Source organism: Pleurodeles waltl, chromosome 7 (assembly GCF_031143425.1).
Source record: "Pleurodeles waltl isolate 20211129_DDA chromosome 7, aPleWal1.hap1.20221129, whole genome shotgun sequence".
Classification (NCBI taxonomy): domain Eukaryota; kingdom Metazoa; phylum Chordata; class Amphibia; order Caudata; family Salamandridae; genus Pleurodeles; species Pleurodeles waltl.
The window spans coordinates 1,052,864,517-1,052,889,385 of NC_090446.1; the positions used below are offsets into that span (position 1 = coordinate 1,052,864,517).

The 24,869-nt window shown below is 48.9% G+C and overlaps 1 protein-coding gene across 5 annotated transcripts in view; it reads right to left on the reverse strand.

The window, feature by feature from the left end:
- The window catches only part of MILR1 (mast cell immunoglobulin like receptor 1), a 305,761-nt gene extending 285,930 nt beyond the window's left edge, over nt 1-19,831 (reverse strand). For all 5 annotated transcript variants that reach the window (XM_069199927.1, XM_069199928.1, XM_069199930.1 and 2 more), the window contains exons 1-2: nt 19,715-19,831; nt 19,595-19,627 (exon numbers count right to left, since the gene is read on the reverse strand). In XM_069199927.1, coding sequence (XP_069056028.1) covers nt 19,595-19,627; nt 19,715-19,823 — 142 coding nt within the window. In that variant the 5' untranslated portion in view covers nt 19,824-19,831. The remainder of the gene's footprint in view (nt 1-19,594; nt 19,628-19,714) is intronic.
- Nucleotides 19,832-24,869: the final 5,038 nt, after the last annotated feature.

Sequence of the window (24,869 nt, forward strand, 5' to 3'; positions counted from 1 at the left end):
CAGCTGAGGGTGCAAGGAAGCTGCCACCGGTTGGAAGAAGCTTGGAGTTCTGCAAAAAAGAAGAGGACTAGGAACTACCCCTTTGGAGGATGGATGTCCCACGTCACGATGAAGCTTGCAGAGGTGTTCCCACGCAGAAAGACGGCAAACAAGCCTTGCTAGCTGCAAGGGCTGCAGTAGAGGTTTTTGGGTGCTGCTGTGGCCCAGGAGGGACCAGGATGTCGCCACTTGGAGGAGGAAACAGAGGGGGCACCCAGCAACTCAGGGAGCCCTCACAGAAGCAGGCAGCACCCGCAAAAGTACCTGAATAGGCACTTGGAAGGAAAGTGAACCAAAGTCCATGCAAAGTCACAAAAGAGAGTCCCACGACGCCGGAGGAAAACTCAGAAGGTTGTGCACTGCAGGAAGGAGTGTGGGGGACCCAGGCTTGGCTGTGCACAAAGGAAATCCTGGAAGAGTGCACAGGAGCCGGAGCAGCTGCAAATCACTCAGTACCCAGCAATGCAGTCTAGCGTGGGGAGGCAAGGACTTACCTCCACCAAACTTGGACTGAGGAGTCACTGGACTGTGGGGGTCACTGGGACAGAGTTGCTGAGTTCCAGAGACCACGCTCGTCAGGCTGAGAGGGGACCCAGAGGACCAGTGATGCAGTCTTTTGGTGCCTGCATTAGCAGGGGGATGATTCCGTCGACCCACAGGAGATTTCTTCAGACCTCCTGGTGCAGGGTGAAGGCAGGCTACCCCCAGAGCATGCACCACCTGGAAACAGTTGAGAAAGCCGGCAGGATGAGGCGATACAAGGTTGCTAGTAGTCATCTTGCTACTTTGTTGCGGTTTTGCAGGCGTTCTGAGCAGTCAGCGGTCGATCCTTTGGTAAAAGATGAAGAGGGAGATGCAGAGGAACTCTGGTGAGCTCTTGCATTTGTTATCTAAAGAATTCCCCAAAGCAGAGACCCTAAATAGCCAGAAAAGGAGGTTTGGCTACCAACAAAGGAGGATTGGCTACCAAGACAGGTAAGAGCCTATCAGAAGGAGTCTCTGGCGTCACCTGCTGGCACTGGCCACTCAGAGCAGTCCAGTGTGCCCCCAGCACCTCTAAATCCAAGATGGCAGAGGTCTGGGACACACTGGAGGAGCTCGGGGCATCTCCCGTGGGAGGTGCAGGTCAGGGGAGTGGTCACTCCCCTTTCCTTTGTCCAGTTTCGCGCCAGAGCAGGGCTGGGGGATCCCTGAACTGGTGTAGACTGGCTTATGCAGAGATGGGCACCATCTGTGCCCATCAAAGCATTTCCAGAGGCTGGGGGAGGCTACTCCTCCCCAGCCCTCACACCTATTTCCAAAGGGAGAGGGTGTTACACCCTCTCCCAGAGAAAATCCTTTGTTCTGCCTTCCTGGGCCAGGGCTGCCTGGACCCCAGGAGGGCAGAACCATGTCTGAGGGGTTGGCAGCAGCAGCAGCTGCAGTGGAGACCCCGGAAAGGCAGTTTGGCAGTACCTGAGTACTATGCTAGAGACCTAGGAGATCATGGAATTGAATGGCATTGAGGTGACAATTCCATGATCTTAGACATGTTACATGGCCATGTTCGGAGTTACCATTGTAACGCTATACATAGGTAGTGACCTATGTATAGTGCACACGTGTAATGGTGTCCCTGCACTCACAAAGTCCGGGGAATTTGCCCTGAATGATGTGGGGGCACCTTGGCTAGTGCCAGGGTGCCCATACACTAAGTAACTTTGCACCCAACCTTCACCAGGTGAAGGTTAGACATATAGGTGACTTATAAGTTACTTAAGTGCAGTGGTAAATGGCTGTGAAATAACGTGGACGTTATTTCACTCAGGATGCACTGGCAGGCCTGTGTAAGAATTGTCAGAGCTCCCTATGGGTGGCAAAAGAAATGCTGCAGCCCATAGGGATCTCCTGGAACCCCAATACCCTGGGTACCTCAGTACCATATCCTAGGGAATTATATGGGTGTACCAGTATGCCAATGTGAATTGGTAAATTTAGTCACTAGCCTGTTAGTGACAAATTTGTAAAGCAGAGAGAGCATAACCACTGAGGTTCTGGTTAGCAGAGCCTCAGTGAGACAGTTAGGCATCACACAGGGAACACATTCAGGGCACATACTTATGAGCACTGGGGCCCTGCCTGGCAGGGTCCCAGCGACACATAGGCTAAAACAACATATATATAGTGAAATATGGGGGTAACATGCCAGGCAAGATGGTACTTTCCTACAGAAATGTTTTGTTATCACCATCACCAACATTAATTTCTGCACTGAGCTTGTACTTCAAAATTAGTTTATAACTACACACAATGGGAGCATTGTTCAACTCCACCTGTGGGGAGTTCCAAGACATATGTAGACAAGTTTCCGTATTTTACTGGGCATGAGACTAGAAATGCTGAATCATATTATTTGAAATTGGTGCCTTCTAGAATGAGGAAAATATTGCTAACCGACACACAACACAAAATTGATCTATTCAGATTCCCAGTTTGCTGTTGAAGGCTGTGAGTAATGGAAAAACACTATTGATTTGAAGAGTGTTTGGGGAGCAAAAGATTGCACAGAAAGGGTAGGGAAGCTTTGCTTAGAGCATGCCTTATTGCTCTACAAATTATATTTTTAAATGACACTGTCCAACAAGCATCCTTTTTGGGGGTTAGCAAAAGTAAAAGAATGTGTCCAGTATCTCCACAATTTCTCAACTGGCAAACATTTCTAAATGTCATTGAAGAACAGCCTTCTGCTTGGGTTCCTCATTTAATTCCTCATTTTAGATTCCCGGCGGTGGTTATTGTGGCCAATGGACACAAATAGGTGCTAGGCATGTTTTATTAATTCCTCAGGGGGTTTCACAGCAAGCCGGCCTGACCCTTGGCTTGTCTCGGCTCAACATTGCTATATCGTCACTACATACAGTGTAGGTAAACTGTGCCAACAATAGTTACGTTATTACACTTCAACAGCTGTCAAGGAACACCTTCGTCTCCTCTCTGAGGAACTCAGTCTACAAGATTTCCTGTTAGGACCCAGGAAGCCACACTCAATACGCTTCCTGAATACCATATACAACGAGATCTGGAAACTATCCTAGATGGAAGCTGCTGCACGTTTAAGGCAGATTGACAGGGAAAACACAAAGAAGGCATTAGTTACTGTCGATAATGGCATGAACACTTTGTCTAACAGAATTTACACCTTAAATAATATAGGCCCTCATTCTGACCCTGGCGGTCGGTGATAATGCGGCGGCCAAGCCGCCAACAGGCCGGCGGTCCAAAATATGCAATTCTGACCCTGGCGGGAACCGCCAACACAGCCCGCCGCATTAACACTCCGCCCGCCACGGCGGAACAAACAAACAGCGCGGCGGTCCCCGCCAACAGCCAGGCGGCAGACAATGTACCGCCCACCCTATCACGACCCACCAATCCGCCACCTTTTCCGGGGCGGGAGCACCGCCGATAAAAACACGGCGGAAACAGACTACGAACGGGAAAACGCTCACCTCTACGCACTCCACGCGAGATTCCGGCAGTATGGAACCCGAGTTGCAGGTCATCCCCGCACTCCTATACCTGCTCCTGTACCAGGAGCACGCCCGGCGGCGCGGAAGACATCGGTGAGTACAGCACCTACGACACAGGGGAGGGAAAAGATTACCGGCACACACCCACCCACCCACACCCACTACAACACACACATCAATGCATTCCCACAGATCACTGTCACAACCCACAAACCCCCCCCTCCGAAATAATGCAAAGACCAAAAGAAGAGATCATAAACGGGCAGATATATTGAAATATGGACACCAGTAATCCCAATAAATAAATAAACTATGTACAAAATATATACAGCTACTAAATGTAGTCCAACCACTGTCCGTGGACCACAGGGGTCCTGTGCAAAGGGGCAAGGCCCAGTCCCACGACAAGAACTCCACGGAGAGAACACTGCAGGGGCATCAGAAAGAAAATAGGACAGGCACCTCAGGGGGAAGGGAAGGGGGGGCACCTCAGCCACTTGAGTACACGACGCCAGATCCACGAGGGGACTCCATGACCACTGGCCCATCCTGGGGAGAGCAAAGCCACAGTCCATACAGTCCATACAGTGGGTGGCCTGCCCACTGGGCCATCCTGGGGAGAGCAAAGCCACAGTCCATACATTCCATACAGTGGGTGGCCTGCCCACTGGGCCATCCTGGGGAGTGCAAAGCCACAGTCCATACAGTCCATACAGTGGGTGGCCTGCCCACTGGGCCATCCTGGGGAGAGCAAAGCCACAGTCCATACAGTCCATACAGTGGGTGGCCTGCCCACTGGGCCATCCTGGGGAGAGCAAAGCCACAGTCCATACAGTCCATACAGTGGGTGGCCTGCCCACTGGGCCATCCTGGGGAGAGCAAAGCCACAGTCCATACAGTCCATACAGTGGTTGGCCTGCCCACTGGGCCATCCTGGGGAGAGCAAAGCCACAGTCCAAACAGTCCATAACAGACTCCACTGCCACTGGAGGAGGCATGTTGGCCAGAGGACATCCTGCAGCCCTGCCCGAGACAGATCCTGCCCTGCCACGTCTGCCAAAGGGCCAGCGGTTCTTGCCTGGAAGGGCCCAGTTCAGCGCTTCTTGCCTTGAAGGGCCCAGTTCAGCGCTTCTTGCCTTGAAGGGCCCAGTTCAGCGGGTCTTGCCTTGAAGGGCCCAGTTCAGCGGTTCTTGAGACGGCGGTCCCCAGCGGAGCGGTGCTTGAGACGGCGGGGCCCAGTTCAGCGGTGCTTGAGACGGCGGGGCCCAGTTCAGCGGTTCTTGAGACGGCGGGGCCCAGTTCAGCGGTTCTTGAGACGGCGGGGCCCAGTTCAGCGGTGCTTGAGACGGCGGGGCCCAGTTCAGCGGTTCTTGAGACGGCGGGGCCCAGTTCAGCGGTGCTGGAGACGGCGGGGCCCAGTTCAGCGGTTCTTGAGACGGCGGTCCCCAGCGGAGCGGTGCTGGAGACGGCGGGGCCCAGTTCAGCGGTTCTTGAGACGGCGGGGCCCAGTTCAGCGGTTCTTGAGACGGCAGGGCCCAGTTCAGCGGTGCTGGAGACGGCGGGGCCCAGTTCAGCGGTTCTTGAGACGGCAGGGCCCAGTTCAGCGGTGCTGGAGACGGCGGGGCCCAGTTCAGCGGTTCTTGAGACGGCGGTCCCCAGCGGAGCGGTGCTGGAGACGGCGGGGCCCAGTTCAGCGGTTCTTGAGACGGCGGGGCCCAGTTCAGCGGTTCTTGAGACGGCGGGGCCCAGTTCAGCGGTTCTTGAGACGGCGGGGCCCAGTTCAGCGGTTCTTGAGACGGCGGGGCCCAGTTCAGCGGTTCTTGAGACGGCGGGGCCCAGTTCAGCGGTGCTGGAGACGGCGGGGCCCAGTTCAGCGGTTCTTGAGACGGCGGTCCCCAGCGGAGCGGTTCTTGAGACGGCGGGGCCCAGTTCAGCGGTTCTTGAGACGGCGGGGCCCAGTTCAGCGGTTCTTGAGACGGCGGGGCCCAGTTCAGCGGTTCTTGAGACGGCGGGGCCCAGTTCAGCGGTTCTTGAGACGGCGGGGCCCAGTTCAGCGGTGCTGGAGACGGCGGGCCCAGTTCAGCGGTTCTTGAGACGGCGGTCCCCAGCGGAGCGGTGCTGGAGACGGCGGGGCCCAGTTCAGCGGTTCTTGAGACGGCGGGGCCCAGTTCAGCGGTTCTTGAGACGGCGGGGCCCAGTTCAGCGGTGCTGGAGACGGCGGGCCCAGTTCAGCGGTTCTTGAGACGGCGGTCCCCAGCGGAGCGGTGCTGGAGACGGCGGGGCCCAGTTCAGCGGTTCTTGAGACGGCGGGGCCCAGTTCAGCGGTTCTTGAGACGGCGGGGCCCAGTTCAGCGGTTCTTGAGACGGCGGGGCCCAGTTCAGCGGTGCTGGAGACGGCGGGGCCCAGTTCAGCGGTTCTTGAGACGGCGGCCGGTCTATGGCCAACTGCTCATTGCCTGGTGGTGCCCTCCTGGGCAGCGGGGATGGTGCTCCTTCAATGCCCACCTGGGCTGTGGGTGGTGGGGCCCTCCTGGCCAGCTGGGCTGGGTCCTCCCTGGCCAGCGGCTATGGGGGTGGTGGGCTCCTCCTGGGCAGCAGGCCTGCAGCCTGACCTCTCCGACTTGCTGCCCTTGCCCTCCTTAGTCGGGAGTCTGTGGCCCTTTCCTCCCTTTGGAGCTGTGGCTGGTGACTGTGTCTGGGTGGTGTCCGGGGGGGATGTAGAACCGGGCTCCTGCGGCGCCCCTTCCGCCTTCTGCTCCTCTTCCCAGGGGGTGGGCTGGCTGTCCCCTTGCTGCTGGGCGAAGATCCAGACATGCGGGCTGGTGGGCTCCAATACCCCTGCACCCTTGTCAAGGGGGCTGCAGGGCTGGTGGTGGCTGAGGTGCTCTTCTTACCCCGACGAGAAGGAGGGGGGGGCTCAGGGTCAGGAAAGAAGTTAGCAGTGGCGAGGAAGAGTTTCTTGGGACAATGGAGAGTGGTAGGTACAGTGGGAATGGGAGTGGAGGGAGAGGATGTGGTTGTAGGTGAGTCACGTTTGCTGTCTTTGGGTGCAGGTGCAGGAGGGATAGGCTGTCGTGAGGTGGATGGCTGTTGGGTGGGTGGGTGGCTGCGTTTGTGTGGTGTGGAAGAGGGGGTGACAGACACAGTGGGAGAGGACACAGGGGACGTGTAAATGGCAGTGGGGGTGGTGACTGCACGTGTGCGGACTGGACTGGAGGGTGTGCTGGTGATGGAAACACTGGCTGATGGTGAGGTGAATGGAGGTGTGAGTGTAGACGTCACAGGGAGGGAGGAGGGAGACGAGGAGGTGGGGGTCACAGAGGTGGTAGTGACTGTTGGCATGTCTGCATCGGAATGTTGCGTGTGTGAATGTCTGCGTGATCTGTGGTGCTTATGTTTGGATGAGCTTCTCTTGGGTGTTGAGGTGTGTGCAGGCTGGTCTGATGGTGTGGGTGGGACAGGCAGAGGAACAGGAGACTGGGAGGAGGGAGTTAGTAGAGGGAGGCAGGAGACAGGGACAATGGCTGCCGTCAGTGCTGAGGCCAGAGCCTGGAACGATCGCTGATGGGCAGCCTGACCTGAATGAATGCCCTCCAGGTACGCATTGCTGCGATGAACCTCCCTCTCCACCCCCTGGATGGCATTCAAAAGGGTAGTCTGCCCAACAATGAGCGTTCGGAGGAGGTCAATGACCTCCTCACTGAGGGCAGCGGGGGTAACAGGGGCAGGGCCTGAGGTGCCTGGGGCGAAGGAGATGCCCGGCTTCCTGGCAGAGCGGGCACGGGGCGAACGCTGAGGGGCTGCTGGGAGGGCGTGATGGTGCGCTGGGTGGCGGCTGTACCTGTAATGGCGGGGGGCACGGATGGTGCCACCCCCGCAAGGGAGCTCCCTTCCGAGGACGTGTCCGTGTCGCTGCAGGGTCCAGTCGTCCCCGTTGTGGAGCTCCCCTCGCCCTCCGTCTCACTGGTCCAGTCAGACTCTGTGGCATGGCCCTCCTGGGCCATGTGAGATGCAGCTCCCTCCTGCCCCGATGCCACTTCTCCTCCGCCTGATGATGCTGATGCACACAAGCACAGAAAGACAAACAAAAAGGGGGGGGGGAGAGAGAAATAAAGGGATATTGAGTACATGGATCTCCGGTACAGTTAGCGGACATGACAGACACAGATGCCCCCTGCACTAAGTTGCGCACTTGGGGTCCGCTACGCATTCCGTGGAACATGCCCTACACGCCTAGAGTTGACAACTGCACCCATGGATGACACGGACCAGGGATGGCTGTACTGACACACTACTGAGGGTGTTGGCTGGGGACACAGGGGCTTACGGGGGTGCCCAGCCTACAGATATCGCCCTGGCCTAGGGGGACCCACAGCCCTCCTCCCCCACCCAGACACCTCCACTGCGCGACAACAGAGTAGATAATGCTTGGACTCACCCCCTTGTGTCTGCTGTGCTGCCCTCACGCGCCCATCCAAATCAGGGTAGGCCACCGCCAGGATCCGGAACATCAGGGGGGTCAGTTGACGGCAGGCACCCCGCCTACGTTGGGAGGCCATCCCCAGCAGAGACTCAGCGGTCTTCTTGGTCCCGCGGCGGATGTCCTCCCACCTCTTGCGGCAGTGGGTGCCCCGTCGATGGTGGACCCCCAGGGTCCGGACTTCCTTGGCGATGGCACGCCAAATCCCGATCTTCTCATGGGCGCGGACCTATGTGACACGTACAGGGAGGGAGAAATACCACGTTCAAGTTTGTCTGCATTTTCGTTGCCAGTGGGCCAACGCCCCCCATCCCCGCCAGGCCCCCCGCCATGCCCCCCGCCAGCCCCAACATGCCGCAGATTGACGCGCCCTGGAGACAGAGGCATGGGCCCGCTGGGTGGGAGCTGTGCTGGTGTTCCCAGAGGGGTTTGGGTCTGTAGTGGCCTGGGCCTGTGTGAGGGGAACCGACTGTCCAGAGGTCCCCGATGGTCCGGGCTGGTCATCGGTGTCCAGGTCGACAGAGCTGCTGTCATCGCTGACGGCCTCTTGGGTGGGGGGTGTGGAGAATTCTGGGCCCTCCGCGGCGGTGTGTTGACGGTCGGGTCCTGCAGGGGTATAGAGGTATGGTTATAGTTTCAATGTGTGGCATATGGGTGTATCTGTGGGTTCCCGTGTCCCCAAGTGCTGGCATTCGTGTGTGGGGGCTTTGGTGAGGGTGGCTTGTGGGGGGGATGTGTATATGCATTGGGCATGCTTTGGTGATGGGTGTCCATGCTTAGTGGACGCATGCAGGCCTAGGTTTTGGGATGTGTGGGTTGTGATGGTGAGACATTGGCAGGGAATAGGTGTGCTGGGGGTGGGGGTGAGGATGGTGGTGGGGGTGAGGATGGTGGTGGGGGTGAGGGTGGGGGTGAGGATGGGGGTGGGGGTGAGGGTGGGGTTCGAGGATGGGGGTGAGGGTTGGGGTATGATTTGGCATGCAGGTGGGGGGGAAGCAGTAGTGAAGCTTCAACTTACCAGTATCCATTCCTCCGCCGACTCCTGCGAGGCCGTCAGGATGCAGGATGTTCAAGACTTCCTCCTCCCATGTTGTAAATTGTGGGGGTTGAGGTGGGGGTCCTCCGCCAGTCTTCTGCACGGTGATGTTGTGCCTGGATACCATGGAACGCACCTTCCCCCGTAGGTCGTTCCATCCCTTCCTGATGTCTTCCCGATTTCTGGGGTGCTGTCCCACAGCGTTGACCCTGTCGACAATCCTCTGCCATAGCTCCGTCCTCCGGGCAATGCTGGTGTATTGGATCTGTGTGCCGAACAGCTGGGGCTCTACCCGAACGATTTCCTCCACCATGACCCTGAGTTCTTCGTCTGAGAAGCGGGGGTGTCTTTGGGGTGCCATGGGGTGGTGTGTATGATGTGTGGGGTGGAGTATGTGTAGTTAAGTGTGTTGAGTGTGGTGGTGTGTGTTGTTTTGTGTGTGGATATTGTGTGGGTGATGGTGTTGAGTGGCTGTGGCTGCTAGTTTGTGGATGGTGGTGCCTCGCTCTGGCCTTCTTTCTGAATTTTTGGTCATAGGGGTTTGTGGGTGATGTGGGTGTGTGTTTTATATTGTATTGTGTGTGTGGGAGTGGTGTGTGTATGTGTATAAGGTGTGTGGAATTCAAATCGGCCAATGTGGCTGAGTTTTGTTCGTTTGTGTGTATTCTGACCGCGGCGGTGTGTCCCGCCAATGGAATACCGCGTTTGAAAGACCGCCGCGTGGATTCATGGGTCGTAATGGCATGGGCGTATTTCTGTTGGCGTGACGGTGGAGGTTTTGTCACCTCCACTTTTCCGCCGACCGCTGGTCTGGCGGTCTGTTGTGGCTGTCGGATTTTCGGAGGTTTGGCTGCTGCGGGTCAGAATGACCGTGGCGGGTTTCCGCGACCGCGGCAGGATTATGGAGGATTTCTGACCGGCGGTAGGCGCCTTTTACCGCCGAGGTCAGAATGACCACCATAGTGTCTTCTATAATTTATAATATTCAGAATGACATCTCCTTTTGACAATATGGACAGAGCATTCCCTCATGCATTTAAGTTGGACCCCGTAAGTACTCAAAAAGTGGCAACGTGCCTTGGAAGCATATTAACGGTTCAGAACTGTTTGCTGCTTTTAATTTGTCAGATAACAACAGATAATGGCTAAAAAAGAAGCTAGTTACATCATGCTTAACACTGAGAAGCTGGAAAAATAGCCTTTTACTGTAGCAGAAACCCCCTCACCAGTATGGTTAATCCATGGAGTAATAAATCTGCCCTTTTCCACCTTTCATTTCACAAAATGCTTGAAGCATTTAGCAGTAGGCAGATTTGAGTGGCTAGGAGACAGTTACAGACATGAAGTGTGGGAGTTGCCTTTCATGACTAGTGTATGAATGGCGAAACAGAGGTCTTTCTTAGCGGAAGGGAATGTGAGACTACTGTTAGTCATTCTATGATCTGTAAGCAGGTGTCCTTGCACGGCCTTTGCAACGCGGAGCTTGTGAACTTGGCATGCCATCTGAAGGGTACTCCCATCTCTTTGATTCATCCAGTATTTTTTATACTTTCTAATGGAAGTATATGTGGTTCTGAATGATCAAAGCTGTTGTGGAATTAAACCAGGAATAGCTTACGTGATTTCAGTTACTCAAATGGAAACTTGTTGTGGTGATGTTTTATTCCTCCCCATATAAAAGATAAAAGTAGCAGACTTGTGGCCCCACATTGCTACTTCTAATGTAAATTTTGCCAAGATCAGCAGACGAAAGGCACTATTGTTTCAAAAACATGTTGCCCTGACATCAGCCAAAGAGACTTACGGTCTCCAGATAGCACGCCCATCAGTTGAGATACAGTCCCTCTTAAATACCATCTTCTCCAAGCATTTTGGAGACTTTGTGGGCAGAATTTTTAATGCATCGAACACTGCGGGATTGTGCACTTTTTTAAGACTGTCAGTTCTAGATTTGTCAGCACCTTCCAGATGGTGTTTGGAGTCATACCTTCAGCCACACATTCACTCTTCTCAAGTGTCTTTGGTGAATTCCCTATAACTTGGATATTACTCGGCAGAATTCTGCTGCTGCTATTTTTGATACAAAGTGGCTGTTCTCTCTCAGTAAAGCAGAATGATGGAGCTCCCACCAGCCCAGCTGTGTCATGAATGCATGATGCAGTATTTTGGAGCTTCCTTGATTGGCGAGCTGATCTAGATTGGTCTCTGGCTTTCAGACCAGTCCAGCCTGTCTGCCATTCCATTTGGTGCCTCTTAGAGTGTGCACCTACAGTGTGTCTTGTGTGCAGCCTGCACCTCCTGTGGACAGGGATCTGTTAATGTTCTCGATGAGGGTCCATTCACGGACATGCCCCTTCAGACTGTGGTTGATTCGCAAGGCATCCTATGGGCCACCACTTGTGGATTTACTGGCTCCAACACCATCTGTCACAATGGCCAGTGCTACCTTTGCGGTTCGTTCTGCACTGGAGGCTTCTGCTTCGCGGATCCTTCTGCCAATACATTGATCAACTTATCGCCTGCCGAAATGGAGTCCTTCTTGGTCTTAATCTCCCTTGATGACATTGGAGATTTTCTGCAAGACCATAATTACTGTTAAAATTTGACCACTTGCTTTTTCATAGCATAAAATGTGACACCAAATTGCCTTTTTAATTCGGCCTGTCTGTTGGCATGCTTTGCTTGTTGACCTAGACATTACCGTCAGTCAGCGGTATTATGACAGTAAGTACCGCCAACAGGCTGGCGGTACTTATCGCCATATTATTACATGGGCGGGTTGGCTTCAGCCTACCCACCAATGTACCACTCCGATCGCCATGGTGGTGACAGCCGCCGGGCTGGAGATATCTATCTCCAGCCCAGCGGCGGTCACTGTTCCGCCCGCGGGATTACGACCCCGCCTACCGCCATGGTTTTTGTGGCTTCCTTACCGCCACGAAAACCATGGTGTTAGGCACCATCAGTGACAGGGAAATCCTTCCCTGTCACTGATAGGAGTCTCCCCCTCCTCTTCCCTCTCCAGTTACCCCCCGCCTCTCCAAAGCCTTCCCATCCCCCTACATAGACACTCCCCTCTTCACACACACACACATACACACACAATTTCCCATAAACATCCACGCATGCAGACATCCACTCACACACACCCGCACACACTTTCAAACATACACGCAGACATGCAGACACAAAACACAACACACACGCTCTCACACCTTCATACATGCACACTCGCATCCAACACACAACACACAGCTGCATCTATGAACACACAAACATACACACACACCCTGACACACACACACAACACCCCCCACCCCCCTCCCCTGTCGGAGACCTGACTTACCTGAGATCAGGGGGTCCTCCGGCAGAAGACAGGACGGGGCGCTGCACCAGCAGCATCTGTCAGTAGAACACCGCCAGGCTGTATTATGGGTCATAATACGGCCGGCAGCGGTTGCCACAGCCGGATTTCCACCATCCTTCAGGCAGAAATCTGGCTGTGGTCATAATACGGCGGATGGCTGGTAGCCGCAGCGATGATCTTTTGGCAGCCATCGCCACGGCAGTAGGCATTTTTTACCGCCAATGTTATAATGAGGGCCTTTATCTCTTATGTATGATTTTATATATGGTTTTAGGATTTTAGTTAGAGCATTCTTAGTAATAGGCTTTGGACCTTGCACCCTTGTTCTGGCAATAGGGGAGGGTGTCATACGTCCATTTGTAGCTCCCTGTCTGGGCACAGTGTTGGTTTACCTTAGGCTTGCGGCTTGTGCCCTTTTACCCAGCTAATATGCTCTGTATTCATTTTTATCAATTTCAGTTCAGATTGTTTTAGCAGCAATGTTTTTATTTTTATAATTAGTCTCTATTCTGCAAGAGCGTGACTATCAGTGTTATTGATGACATATTTTGCATTGTGTTCATTTACCCCGGGTTAACAGGAACAGAATGTGAGGCACACAAGATAATATTTTGTACTGCTGCCACAAGAATGCGTAAACAGTTCAGCACTTAAGTACATACCTGCGTCAGGCTTCTGTGCAAGAACAAAACATGTCCCCTATAAAAAAACATCTTGTAGGACAAAGGGTAGCTTTGGGGGTTCCAGCCAGGTTTTTTTCCCATAGACACTGCATGCTGGTTTACAGCCGACCTCAGCCTTTGTGTCTCTACGGAGCCTGATCTGGACACTGGAGATACTGGACACTGGAGGCCTGACCTTGTACCAAGGTGACGGGAGTGGGGTGTGCTTCTCAGGGACATTGCAAGGACAGATTTGGCTTATATTGCCATGTTCTTGCTTGGGGCTAGAGATTAGGTTTTAGATAGGAATTATATATCCACGTCATTGTAATATGTTGGGGTTGTTTATATATGTATCTCTGATTTTCACAATCTTGATTTTGTTATTCCGCATTATCCTAATTGTTTCAGCACATGCATTTTATCGTAGAATGCAGTCTTTTCAATAAATGTATTGAAAACTATCCTGCATCTCTTTTCTTGCCTATGTGTGTGTGTAAGAGACTGGTATGTGGAGAGAAAAGGGTGAGGTTTGTTCAACACGATTTCCCTGAGGGGGTTTAGAGTTCCATGCGCTAGGCTGCCACAAATCACCTTTACCGTTTAGGTTTGGGTGAGATGCTGCTAGACTGCAGGGATGGTTGTGCTGACAGCTGCCAACTGGAGGAGTGACTCGGTTGCCTACAAGCCGAGATGCTGCCGCCCCAAATCCAGCAGTCTTGTTGTGATTTGAGGGTCCATACGACAATTTTTTTCAATAATGCTACCTAAATCTGCTTACAGGTATCATCATAATTGGATCTCCATTTCCTTTCTCACTTTTTGCATTCCTTATTCAGTTGTCTTAGTTCCTGTGAGAACCATGTCATTTTATCTTGGGGTTGCCGTTTTTAAACTAATTTTAATGGAATTTATCCATGTAGGGCCTTATTAATCCAAATTTTGAATAAGATGTAGAGATCTCCTGTTCTTGAGTGAAATTAGGGATTTATCACGTAAGGCCAGCTTCCAACTGGCTATGTCTAGCTTGGACCACTGTCAAACTTTTTTGGGATACACAATTTTAGATATTGGTTCCCCTTCTGTTGGAATAGAAAACAGAATAAGATAAAGGTCAGTCCATTTAAGCGGTAAAGGGAGTTTGACTGTCATATTTGTAAAATTAGGGTCCAAAATATGGCCCTTGATATGCGCTAGAGAACTAACAAATTGAAATTGGTTAGTCAAAGACAGGTCCTGCAGTAAATTGCCAGTCTGAGTGCATTCAGGGTCTTCGAAGTGAATATTTAAATCACCCAATAGTGAATAATTAGATGTCTAGAGGGTATAGGCAGCCTGTATTCCTGACATGATCCAGGTGCCCGATAAGTAAGTAGCCCTGAGAATGTAGATGTATGAGAGGGCTTTATTGAGTATTTTAAGATTTCACAGCCTGGGATTGCAACTGGAGCGAATTTACACTCTAAACTGCTTTTCGCAATGATGGCAACCCCTCCCCCTACCTTTGCCACCTGCTCGCACTTAATAATTGTATAACCTGGTGACAGGGATGCTGCTACTTCAGGCCAACTATCTCCTTTCAGCCAGGTTTCTGTAAGAAAAAGTGCTTCTGGCTGAAAATCCTCTAAGAGGGAAAATAGGTCTGTGTGATGCTTGGGGAGGGACCTGCAACTAACTAGATACATCTGCCAACGCTTGGTTGGATGACCTCGCAACTTCTGATTCCCATCTTTAGGCAAACTGCCTGGAACTAGGGTTCATTTTACCCTAGACACATTTAAAACATATTTACAGCAGGGGCATTCATTTGATGAATTATCTAGGGCCATGGAATGGCAACAGCCTACCTCAGACAACTTGTTGAGACTTTTCAATTCTCCCAATGAATACGCAATCCTCTCTATCTTGGAACAAGCATGGGGTCTGGCCCCTGACCCTGTTTGGGCACAGATGGGCTTGCTCTGGCTGCCATTATATGGTATGGCCCCAAAAAGACTGGAACGCCGACAACTGGGGTCTAGCAGCTACTGAGAAAAGACTAGTCATGTAGTCTCTGTATAATGAACCTCTAGACCCCCAACTCCAGGATAATAATTACTATTCCCAGATGTTAGTAAAATCACTATCCACCTGGCACTACAATCCTGTATAACTCTCTGCACAAACATACAGCTAAAACCTGATCAAACACCTTATTGATTTTTGATATTCACAAGGGTTAAGGACAGAGGATCGTAGACAGGAATATTACCAACAACTGAAATGGGTACAGTGATTTGATCCCTTGCTGTCATAAAAGCTGGTGATGTAAACCAACTAAAGCAGGTTTATCAGAGCCAGCCTAATATTTTGTTTTGAAATCTACAATATTGAAACTAATTGAGCCATATGAACCACTTTTGACTTTGGCCATCCATAACATCTAAATCCAGGAAACAGGCTTATCCTTGTGACCACAGTAAAATTGAAGAAATAGATCAACATCTCAAGGGGTGGTTATCTCATCCTGAAATATCTGATTACTTCTCTGCCATTGTTCCTCATAGAGGACAAAGGTAGTTTTACCTTGTCAAACATTATTAGTTTATGCATAAAGCCTGCTTGCTCAAAGGTTATGTTGTGCAATAGCAAATCTTCAAGAAAACAAAAAACAAGCCTTAACTCATCCCACCCTTTGACTCTAAGCGTAGATCTAAGAGCATATTTATAGTATCACTAACGTTACTGACCACTAACCCACCTGCTCTACCTACGTTAGTCATACCATTCTGAATCTGATTTTATTTTTTCCAAAATACATAACTGCTTATTGGACATTTTGTGATTGTATCTATATTGAGAACATTTTGCACATTGTAGTTCAGTAACTCTCTTCTTTCGATGGCAAAATCTGTTGGAGAATGCACCCGAACACAATCCATGCCAGTAATGGGCTTTTTGAGCCTCTTTATTCTAAGGTTTCAGTATTTAAATTTCATTGTCAGCTGTGTATGGACAGAAGAATATTGGTCTGTGTGACCTGAGTATGTGCAATGTGAGAAAGGAACAAGGATGTGCTAAGGTCTTAGGCGAGCAATCTTGGTGTGGCATAAAGTGGTAGAATTAATGGAGAAGATGCACTGAGGGGACAGCTTGCATGCAAGGCCTAATGTATAAAAGAGATATGGGAGAGGTGGCGAGTGCTCAGTTGTGAAAAGGTGGGTTTAAAGTTTGTGTCTGTGTGTGAATGCGCATGTGTGTGTGATGTATGCGTGCCAGAATTTTGTTCAAAATGTGTAGGACAGGAATATGCTGCAGTGGTAGCTGTATTTGAAAGTGCCATGGTGTATTTATATAATGTACTTAGTCATAGAATTGTAGTGGTGAACTGTAGACTTTCAAGGTGCTCCTTATACAATGTTGTGTCGTAAAATTCTTCTGAGGATCAGTTGCTGTTTCTGCTGGAAGTACAGAGTTGTAAAGTAAAGAACATGTGTCGAGCGATATTGGAATCCATGCATCCTACGCTCTCCAGTTTGACCAGGAGCTCTGTGAATATTCCAGTTAAAAAAGGATGTATAAGTGGAGGCAGCGGCTCAAGGCTGGCTTCATAGAGCCTTCAGTTGTGTTTTTGAATGTTTTGTGGGTTCCTAAGGTGAAAGATAATCTATGGTTGAATCTTGGACCTGAGACAATCTGAAAGGCAGTGCCTTTTAATAGTGTGTGTGGTACATACAGTGGAGTTTTATCTAGATTTGCCATGTTGAGATGGTATAAAGTAACAGCCAAGTCTTGATGGACCTGCAGAATGCAAAGTTGTCAATGTTATAGTTATTATGGGCTGGAAGAGCGAACTAGAGTTTTGCTGTTCGGAAGCAAAATCTAACACATCTTAGATTAAATTGGTTAAAGAGTTGGAATCTGAATCCAGCATTTCATCATAGTATAAAAGCTTTATTTGTAAAACCTCCTTTTTATGTAGAGATGTAGGTCCACATAGGGCTGGATGGGCAATAGACAGAACCTTTAGAGAAATTCTCCTGGCTACAGGATGTCATCAGGCAGGTTGTCTCAATGAACAGGAACGTTTTGTTAGTCAGGCACTGCGCTAGAGGGATCAATTGGTTTGACTGCTTTAGGAAGCAGATAATTTGCATACCCAGACAAAGAGAACCTTGCCAAACATATTGACGGGATGGACTACCCAACTGCCTCCCAGATGGCAGGTTAGTTTTATGTTTGATCTAACAGCTCCTACCTACCGCTGCTTGCACACAGTAAACACACAGTAACAGAGAAACGAATTGCTATAAATAGCTAATGGAGAAGAGAAGTACTACACAGGCTTGGGGGCAAGCTGTCCATCTGCCGTGTTGCCAGACTTCAGACTTCCTCCTAAGTCGTAATAATAACAAGGCTGCCATATTTAGGGTGCCACAAAGATAGTGGAGTCAAAATGGGTGTATCTATCATGGAAGCAACCACTTTGAGGGTGGACAATAACAGTAAGCAATCCACCAATGTTTGTCAGTGATGGTTGAAATTCCATCTGTACATGTGGAGCCTCACTATGGCTCTCATGAATACACTGCTAGTGCAGACAGAGCAGCCTCTCCGACTCACCTTTTAATGAAGGTCCATCACTATTTCCATAGTGGATTTTTATGGAGATAACGAAGCCAGATATGATGTGCAAACCAGTCATTCTAGACTTGCTGGGTTGCCTGCCACCATATCTGGTGAACTCAACTTAGGCCCTTGGGAGACCAGAGGACAAACTACAGCTCCCTCCAGTGGCAACATGTCTGCCACTTAGGAACTTCTATGTAGGGAATGAGACCTCTGAAGGTGAGTATAGTGGAGCTGCTGTATATATTGGGTTCTACAGTAGCTCCTTGATCAGCTTCAGAATGTTAGGATCCATGTAGCGCTCATGAAATACTGTATTACTTTACAATTAAATAACATAACCCTAAGCATTGTTTTATGCACGAAGGGAAACTTTCCTGCACAAAAGCAATCCTAAGAGGCATTTTCCTCTTGTTACGTGTGCTGTAAAAGAGGAAAAAGAAGGAGAAAAAAAGTATTTCTCTGTGTTACGCCTCCCCTGGAGGAGGCTTCAAATGTTTTCATATTCCCAGGTCTACCACTAATAGTAAATCTAGGAATGCGCCAAAATAAATGGGTGGGTACATGGTAACCCATGCAATGCCTCCCTGGGGCTTAGTAACACAAGGCAGCAATTTGCACTGCCTTGAGTTAAACCAGATTCATTAAGCCATGCAAGGCCACACAAGGTGGCGTTATGTGGCTTGATAAATCTCACTTTGATGTTGTGTTGCCCTTGCGTGGTGTAAAACCTTAAGAATTCTGGCCTCTAGTGCCCTGAAACTATGAAGGAGCTGTAGGCAAGGGTTTGTGCATGCATTCTTGATACAGAATTTGGATGCCATCCTTCTTCTTGGCATCCCTTGTTATACTTCAACCTCCTCTGGTGCGCAGCAGCTGCAGTGTCACCCCACGAGGAAACAATGTAATGATTACGACCCTTTGCTTCTATCAGAGTTTTAATCGAAAATATATTCTAAATGCATTAGTTTCCTCCTCAATCTAGCTGAACCCTGCATTCTTCTCAGATGCTGTTCCGCATCCCCAAGATTCCGAAAGCATGCTCCGGTGGCTGGGCTTTTGTAGTTCCCAGGTGATGAAATCCTCCACCCTTTTATCTGTAGGTCGACCACTATCATTTATGCTTCCAGAAGCATTAGTAAGCATTCATTTTTTCCACGCCACAGTCTTCTGGTATTTTTATCTGCGCTTCTTCTAATATTTTTTTAGTGCCAGGACAGATCTACGGGTATCATGTCTATAACTTTACATTATCATCAGCCTTTCTTACTTTCTTCCCCTTACGTCACTCCTCCTCCACTGTATCACGTGCATATTCCTCAGGCCTGTCTACTCCTTTAGGAATCAGTTTTACTAGAGCTGCTCAGAAGGTGGTAAATAACTTGCAGAAGTATGAAGCTGAGGCGTGGCGCTTGAGTGTTGTTTCTGCTGCTACAAACCCTTGAATATTCTTACCTACTCTTTAATATACCCAATATGAACACATGTTTTTAGAAAAACTTTATAATAAACATTTCAATTAATTTAATGAGCAGTATTTATAACGCTTTTGCTAATTTCAAATATATGTCTTTGATTTTTAAGAGATAGGCCAGGTCATCCTGAAAGAATTGAAAGGTATGCATTCCTTTCCACAAGCGCTGCTAAAGTATGACATTATTTAAGTAATATGTCTGTTTCTGCCAGCACACACACATTTGCAAGACTACGCAAAAAACGGGACAGGCCAGATATAGAAGTAAGGTTAAATGCTTTAGTCCTACTTTTTATGTCTGACCTGTCCCGGTTTTTGCTTCTCAAAATCTGGTCACCCTAACTCAGCTAGCGGATTTACTTCGAATCAATCCCCCGTGAGGCAATCAAGATACCGAAAGACATGTTGGAGTGACTTACCATCATTGGATGCCTGCTCCTGCGTTGTCTGAACTGAAAGATAAAACGCATATGGTTTATATGAACGCAGGGGCCGTCAACATCATAGATAGCGGACTAGCTTGGGGTCGAGCTGCTTACATTTGACGAGAAGCAGAGGAATGATTAAAGCGGGAAACATCTCGGACCGACGCTGCGGGCGCATGAAAAACCACTCTGCTGTGTGTGGCAGGAAAGGATGGGTCTGCATATGATCCTCTTACATGAGGAAGTGAAGTAAAACTGCCACGAGCTGTAACAGTTATAATGAGCTTTAGAAACTTTTAAAGGAAATGGACCTCGTTAAGCAGTTTTTGCAGCAGGGGACGGTTAGTGGGGGTTCTACTAATTTCTTCAAGTCCTAGACGGTTTAATGTACAGAAGGTGATAGCAATGACTATGGCATACCAAAGACTGGCCTTTGCAAAATGTCCATTGGTCAGTTGATGCATACACTATTTTTGCACTTGTCAGGCGGTGCATGTTAGAGCAAACTATGTTGTCCCCTAAGCCATCTTTGTATCGAATAAATGTCTGTTACACACAACATTGCAGTCCCTTCTGGTGGTCCATGAATCCCATCAAGAGGGAGACGGGAGATGCTCTTGTTTGACAGTGCAACTGTAACCACACTTTTAGAAAACTTATGGCCCCAGATGTGGAGCCTGAAAGCCGAAAGTGCAATCGACTAGCCTCACCATCATGGGGGGCCATGAGACAGTGGATGGCCAAATGCACAGAGATACTCCATGTTTCTATTCTGTGGTGTCTTCAGCGTAGTGTGTGGCAAGTGTACTAGAGACATAACTTTCTCGGTAGGTCTGAGTCAGGTGCACAGAATTATGGGTGTGCACTAGCACACTCCAGGTTCTGGTACTACATCTGTTATCGTGCCCTGGTTAGCTCTTGTCTAAAACAGTATGTATTCACTGTCGCCTGTGAAAGATATTGTTTATTATAAGGTGATTGGAGCCAGCCCATTGCTTGCCATTCGTTGGCTTCATTGTCACTCTTATTTATGGCATCCTAATTCTGTGTCAGGACCGGGGGCTGCGATTATGCTTCTCTTTCTATGCATTAGTTTATCCAACAGCCAATAAAAAGAAAAATAAAGTTTACTAAAACAGGACATAGGAGGCACAAACTCAGGGGACGCTAAGCCCCTGCAATGCCAGGAGACCGGGGACGGGGCCAGGCTTGCCACACGCGCCCTCAAAGTGCTGCCTGACCTCCCGCACCGCAGGAAGGAGACATGAACTCGGGGGACGCTAAGCCCCTGCAACGCGAGGAGACCGGGGGCGGGCCAGGCTTGCCACACGCGCTCAAAGCGCTGCCTGACCTCCTGCACCGCGGGAAGGAGACACAAACTCGGGGGACGCTAAGCCCCTGCAACGCGAGGAGACCGGGGGCGGGCCAGGCTTGCCACACGCGCTCAAAGCGCTGCCTGACCTCCTGCACCGCGGGACACGCCCGGGCCAAGGGCGGGCCCATCCTTTGCCTGCCATTGCCTGAAGGAGGCTGGGTTGGGCCACCCCCGTACGTTTTGGTTCACCTGGAAGACGAGAGTGGGACCCGGTGTGCGATTGGAAATCTTGGCAGGAGTCCTGGTTGGTGCATTTGTTTCTTGGTGGCCTTATTGACAGGTATTTGATGCACAGGCCAATTTTAGCCTACAAGGATTTTGATAAAAACTGTAAACTGGTGGGACTCACCAAAGTGACTCTGCTGCCTGGTTTCTCTGACTCTTGAAGCCAAGGACGGGCCCCTTACGCTCATTAGATCCCGGAGGAGACTGGGTTGGGCCACCCCTTTATTATTAAGGCCAGAAAAGTATAGTTTAAACTCTTACATTATTCAAAATGTTTTACTGATCTATATATCAAGTCTATCTTGCATTTTACTGGGTTTCCTGTATAGCACATGAATAGGCGTTTTAACCAGTAAGAAGCATTCTAAAGTAATATTAACTGAGTATTTGAGTGCATGACTGAAATTTAGAGATGGGCAAGAGGAAGCAATTAAGTAAAAAAAATACATCTCCCACAAAGATCACACATCAATGTTAACATATATCTCAGGAGCAAAGGGGGCTATTGATAAGCAGATTACAAATGTTAAGGAAAGGATACTAACACAGAGGAGCCCTCTGGAGGCTTCATCTTTGCACAAAAATCCCTCAACTGCAGATTCAGACCCCACACACCAGCTTAAGATAATAGAAAGTAGGGACCAGGATGAGGGCTTAAATGGTTGTATTCAATACAAAACGGAGTCCTTATTTGAGGTTGATGATTCCTCCCCGCCACCTAAACGTACACGGAAACCTAGAGCACCCCAAAGGGGAAGAGTCTCAAGCTCCCAGATAACCGAATCTTGTAATAAGGGTTATATAGGCATCCAACTTACTGGACAGCCTCAAACCAAAACTGCTATTACAAAACCCCACCAGAAGACAACTGGAATCACAGCAAATGCACAAGTAAATATTTCAGACACCATCAAAGCTCTAGAACATATAGTTAAAACATCCTTTGATACACTTTTAAATCGCCTGATTCAAGTGGAGAGTAAAGTGGCATCTATTCTTAACATAGTGAAGACACAAATGCCTGATTCAATCCCTAAAATTCCTCAATCTATTGGTGCAACTGACTTAAATTTACGCTCAGCTACAGAGCGACAACCTCCGCTGACTACATCTTCAGCTAAGCAGCCCCCCATAGAGTCTCGTACACACGTAGGTGGTACCAGTAGTGTACACCAAGCCATGATGGCACATACAAGCACAAGGGGCTTGAAGATTTATAACACACCCTATTCCACCCCGGATACAACATTATTACCAAGCAATATTGTACACTTACCTCCCGCAGTGACCCACTATGGTGAGGTTCCTGCTAATGTTCCTACTATACCCAGTGAGAACCAGGAAACATGGACGGCGTTAGGAAACAAATCCTTAAATTGGATAGCATCCCGAATGAAACCCGGCATGACTGGCATATTACTTGAAGATATAAAAATGGTCAGGAGAGTTAAATGGGTGGGCAGAAGCCAGAAATCCCTAATGGAAGACTGTGTGGTACTTTTGTTTAAAACCCCAAAATTGGTAGAAGACATCCTGAGAGGAATAAGTCCCCGACAGGTACCTAACCATGGTATTTCACTACTTCCATTAGGTTATTTTTACCAAGGCAATAGGAGTCAGGCTCAACCTAAAAAAGAAAATTTCTCCTCAAGTAATAGAACTGAGAGTAATCATATTGCCCCTATCAATAACAGATTTCAAGTCCTCTCGCCTCTGGAAGAATTGGACTGACTGTTGGCCGACCAGGTCGATGATAGGAGGAGATCTACCACTGTGAAATTTTTAATTGACCCATCAAACAATAAAAATGGCCAAGTGGGGAGTAACGGGGCTGTACTTACAGGAACAAAAAAAGAACAGCATAACATCATAACTGGAACGCCAGAAGGAGGAAATCCTGTCCACTTGCTTACCCAAATATCCATCCCTTTTACAGAGGTAGGGACTACTCAAACATCCACCCCTTCTAAGGATGTAGGGCACGCTGTTCCTGACATACATGGTTCAGGGACAGTTAGACCAGGTGCAAAATTTCTGTTTTGGAATGTGGCAGGCCTTCACAGTAAAATTGAAAATGACGATTGGCTAGGCTTCATTGGATTGTTTTCTTGCATGTGCCTTCAAGAGACCTGTGTATAGATCCTATACATATAAACGGATACAGGACATTTCATACTCCTGCAATTCTTTCCGCACATGGTAGGCCGAAAGGGGGGCTCTGTACCTATATTTCAAACAAGCTTCATTTGATAAAGGTGATTAGTCTAACCTCAAACGTTTTTTTACCAGCTAGCCATTGTACATTTTTACAACAATGCTTCTCCGTACAAAATCTTACACATAATTAGACAACTACAGGATGATTTGGAACTCGTGTGTAATTCCACGCGGAAAGAGACTTTGATTGTATGGGGAGGCAATTTTAATACACATCTATGTACACAATTAGCAAAGAAAGTTTGTCGCCTATACGCAGGGGGAAATGACGATCAACTTCACTTCAGTCACAATCTCTATGGTAGCATACTGAATGACACAATGTTTAAGTTTGATTTAATATTTTCAAATGGACTACATGATAGTAAACCGCAGATTAAGCCCACCTTCAATGGTAGATGCGCAAATACAACAATAGATTTTATTTTAATATCTAACAACTTCTCATATAGCATATCTGATTATCAGATTTATGATGTTGCACTTAGTGATCATTACCCCCCACAGTATACATCTGGCTCTGCCTTTAGATAAAAAGCAATACACAGGAACTATGGGTAATATTACCAATATAGAATTGGGTGAAAGGAACGGATATTCTCTACAATGGTCCCAGATTGAACCAATAGGTTTCATGAAACAGTTGCTTAGTGACCAGGCTAAAGAGGTTGAGATCTGCCCTACTGACAACATAAGTCCACAGGAATGTATCAGAGCTTTTACTGTAATTACAAATGGGATTAACAAGTCACTCAGTGTCAATGTGGGAATGTCTAGACCCCGGAAAAAAAAGGCTGGTTTGACTCTAAATGTACACAGGCCTATAAAAAACTTTAAAATACCCTACATAATCAAAACAGAAGTAAGAATGAGATTTCTACACATAGACATGAGTATAAGAAGGCCGTAAAAAATAGGAAAAAATTCCTAAAAGAAGAGGCTTGGAACCTGCATGAAGCAAGTTTTCAAAATAATAATGCCACATTCTGGAAGGTTGTAAACTCCCCGTTGCTGGGAGAAAGAGAATCACCAAGCATAGAAATAGCCATTACGGAAGAGGAATGGATTGCTAATTTCTCTGAAATATATTGTTAAAAAAGGCAACTTTAGATACAGATGAACATAGAGGTGATTTACTGACCATTGCTCCACCATTCAGTTTAAATGAGGTCATTGATGCCATAAATGCTAGTTAGAGTGGGAAAGCACCAGGTCCAGATGGAGTCCCAGCTGATATATATAAGTCTAACATTGCTCTGTTGGGCCCTCTACTGACACAGGTTCTGAGAGCATGTTGTTCCACAGGTTTTATTTCAACCTGGGCAGAGTCCATCATTGTTCCAATATTTAAAAAAGGTGATTGCCAAAACCCTGCTTGCTATAGACCAATTTCGCTTCTTGATACTCTCTCAAAGATTGCAGGTCGTATCATCCTGAATAGATTACAGGAGT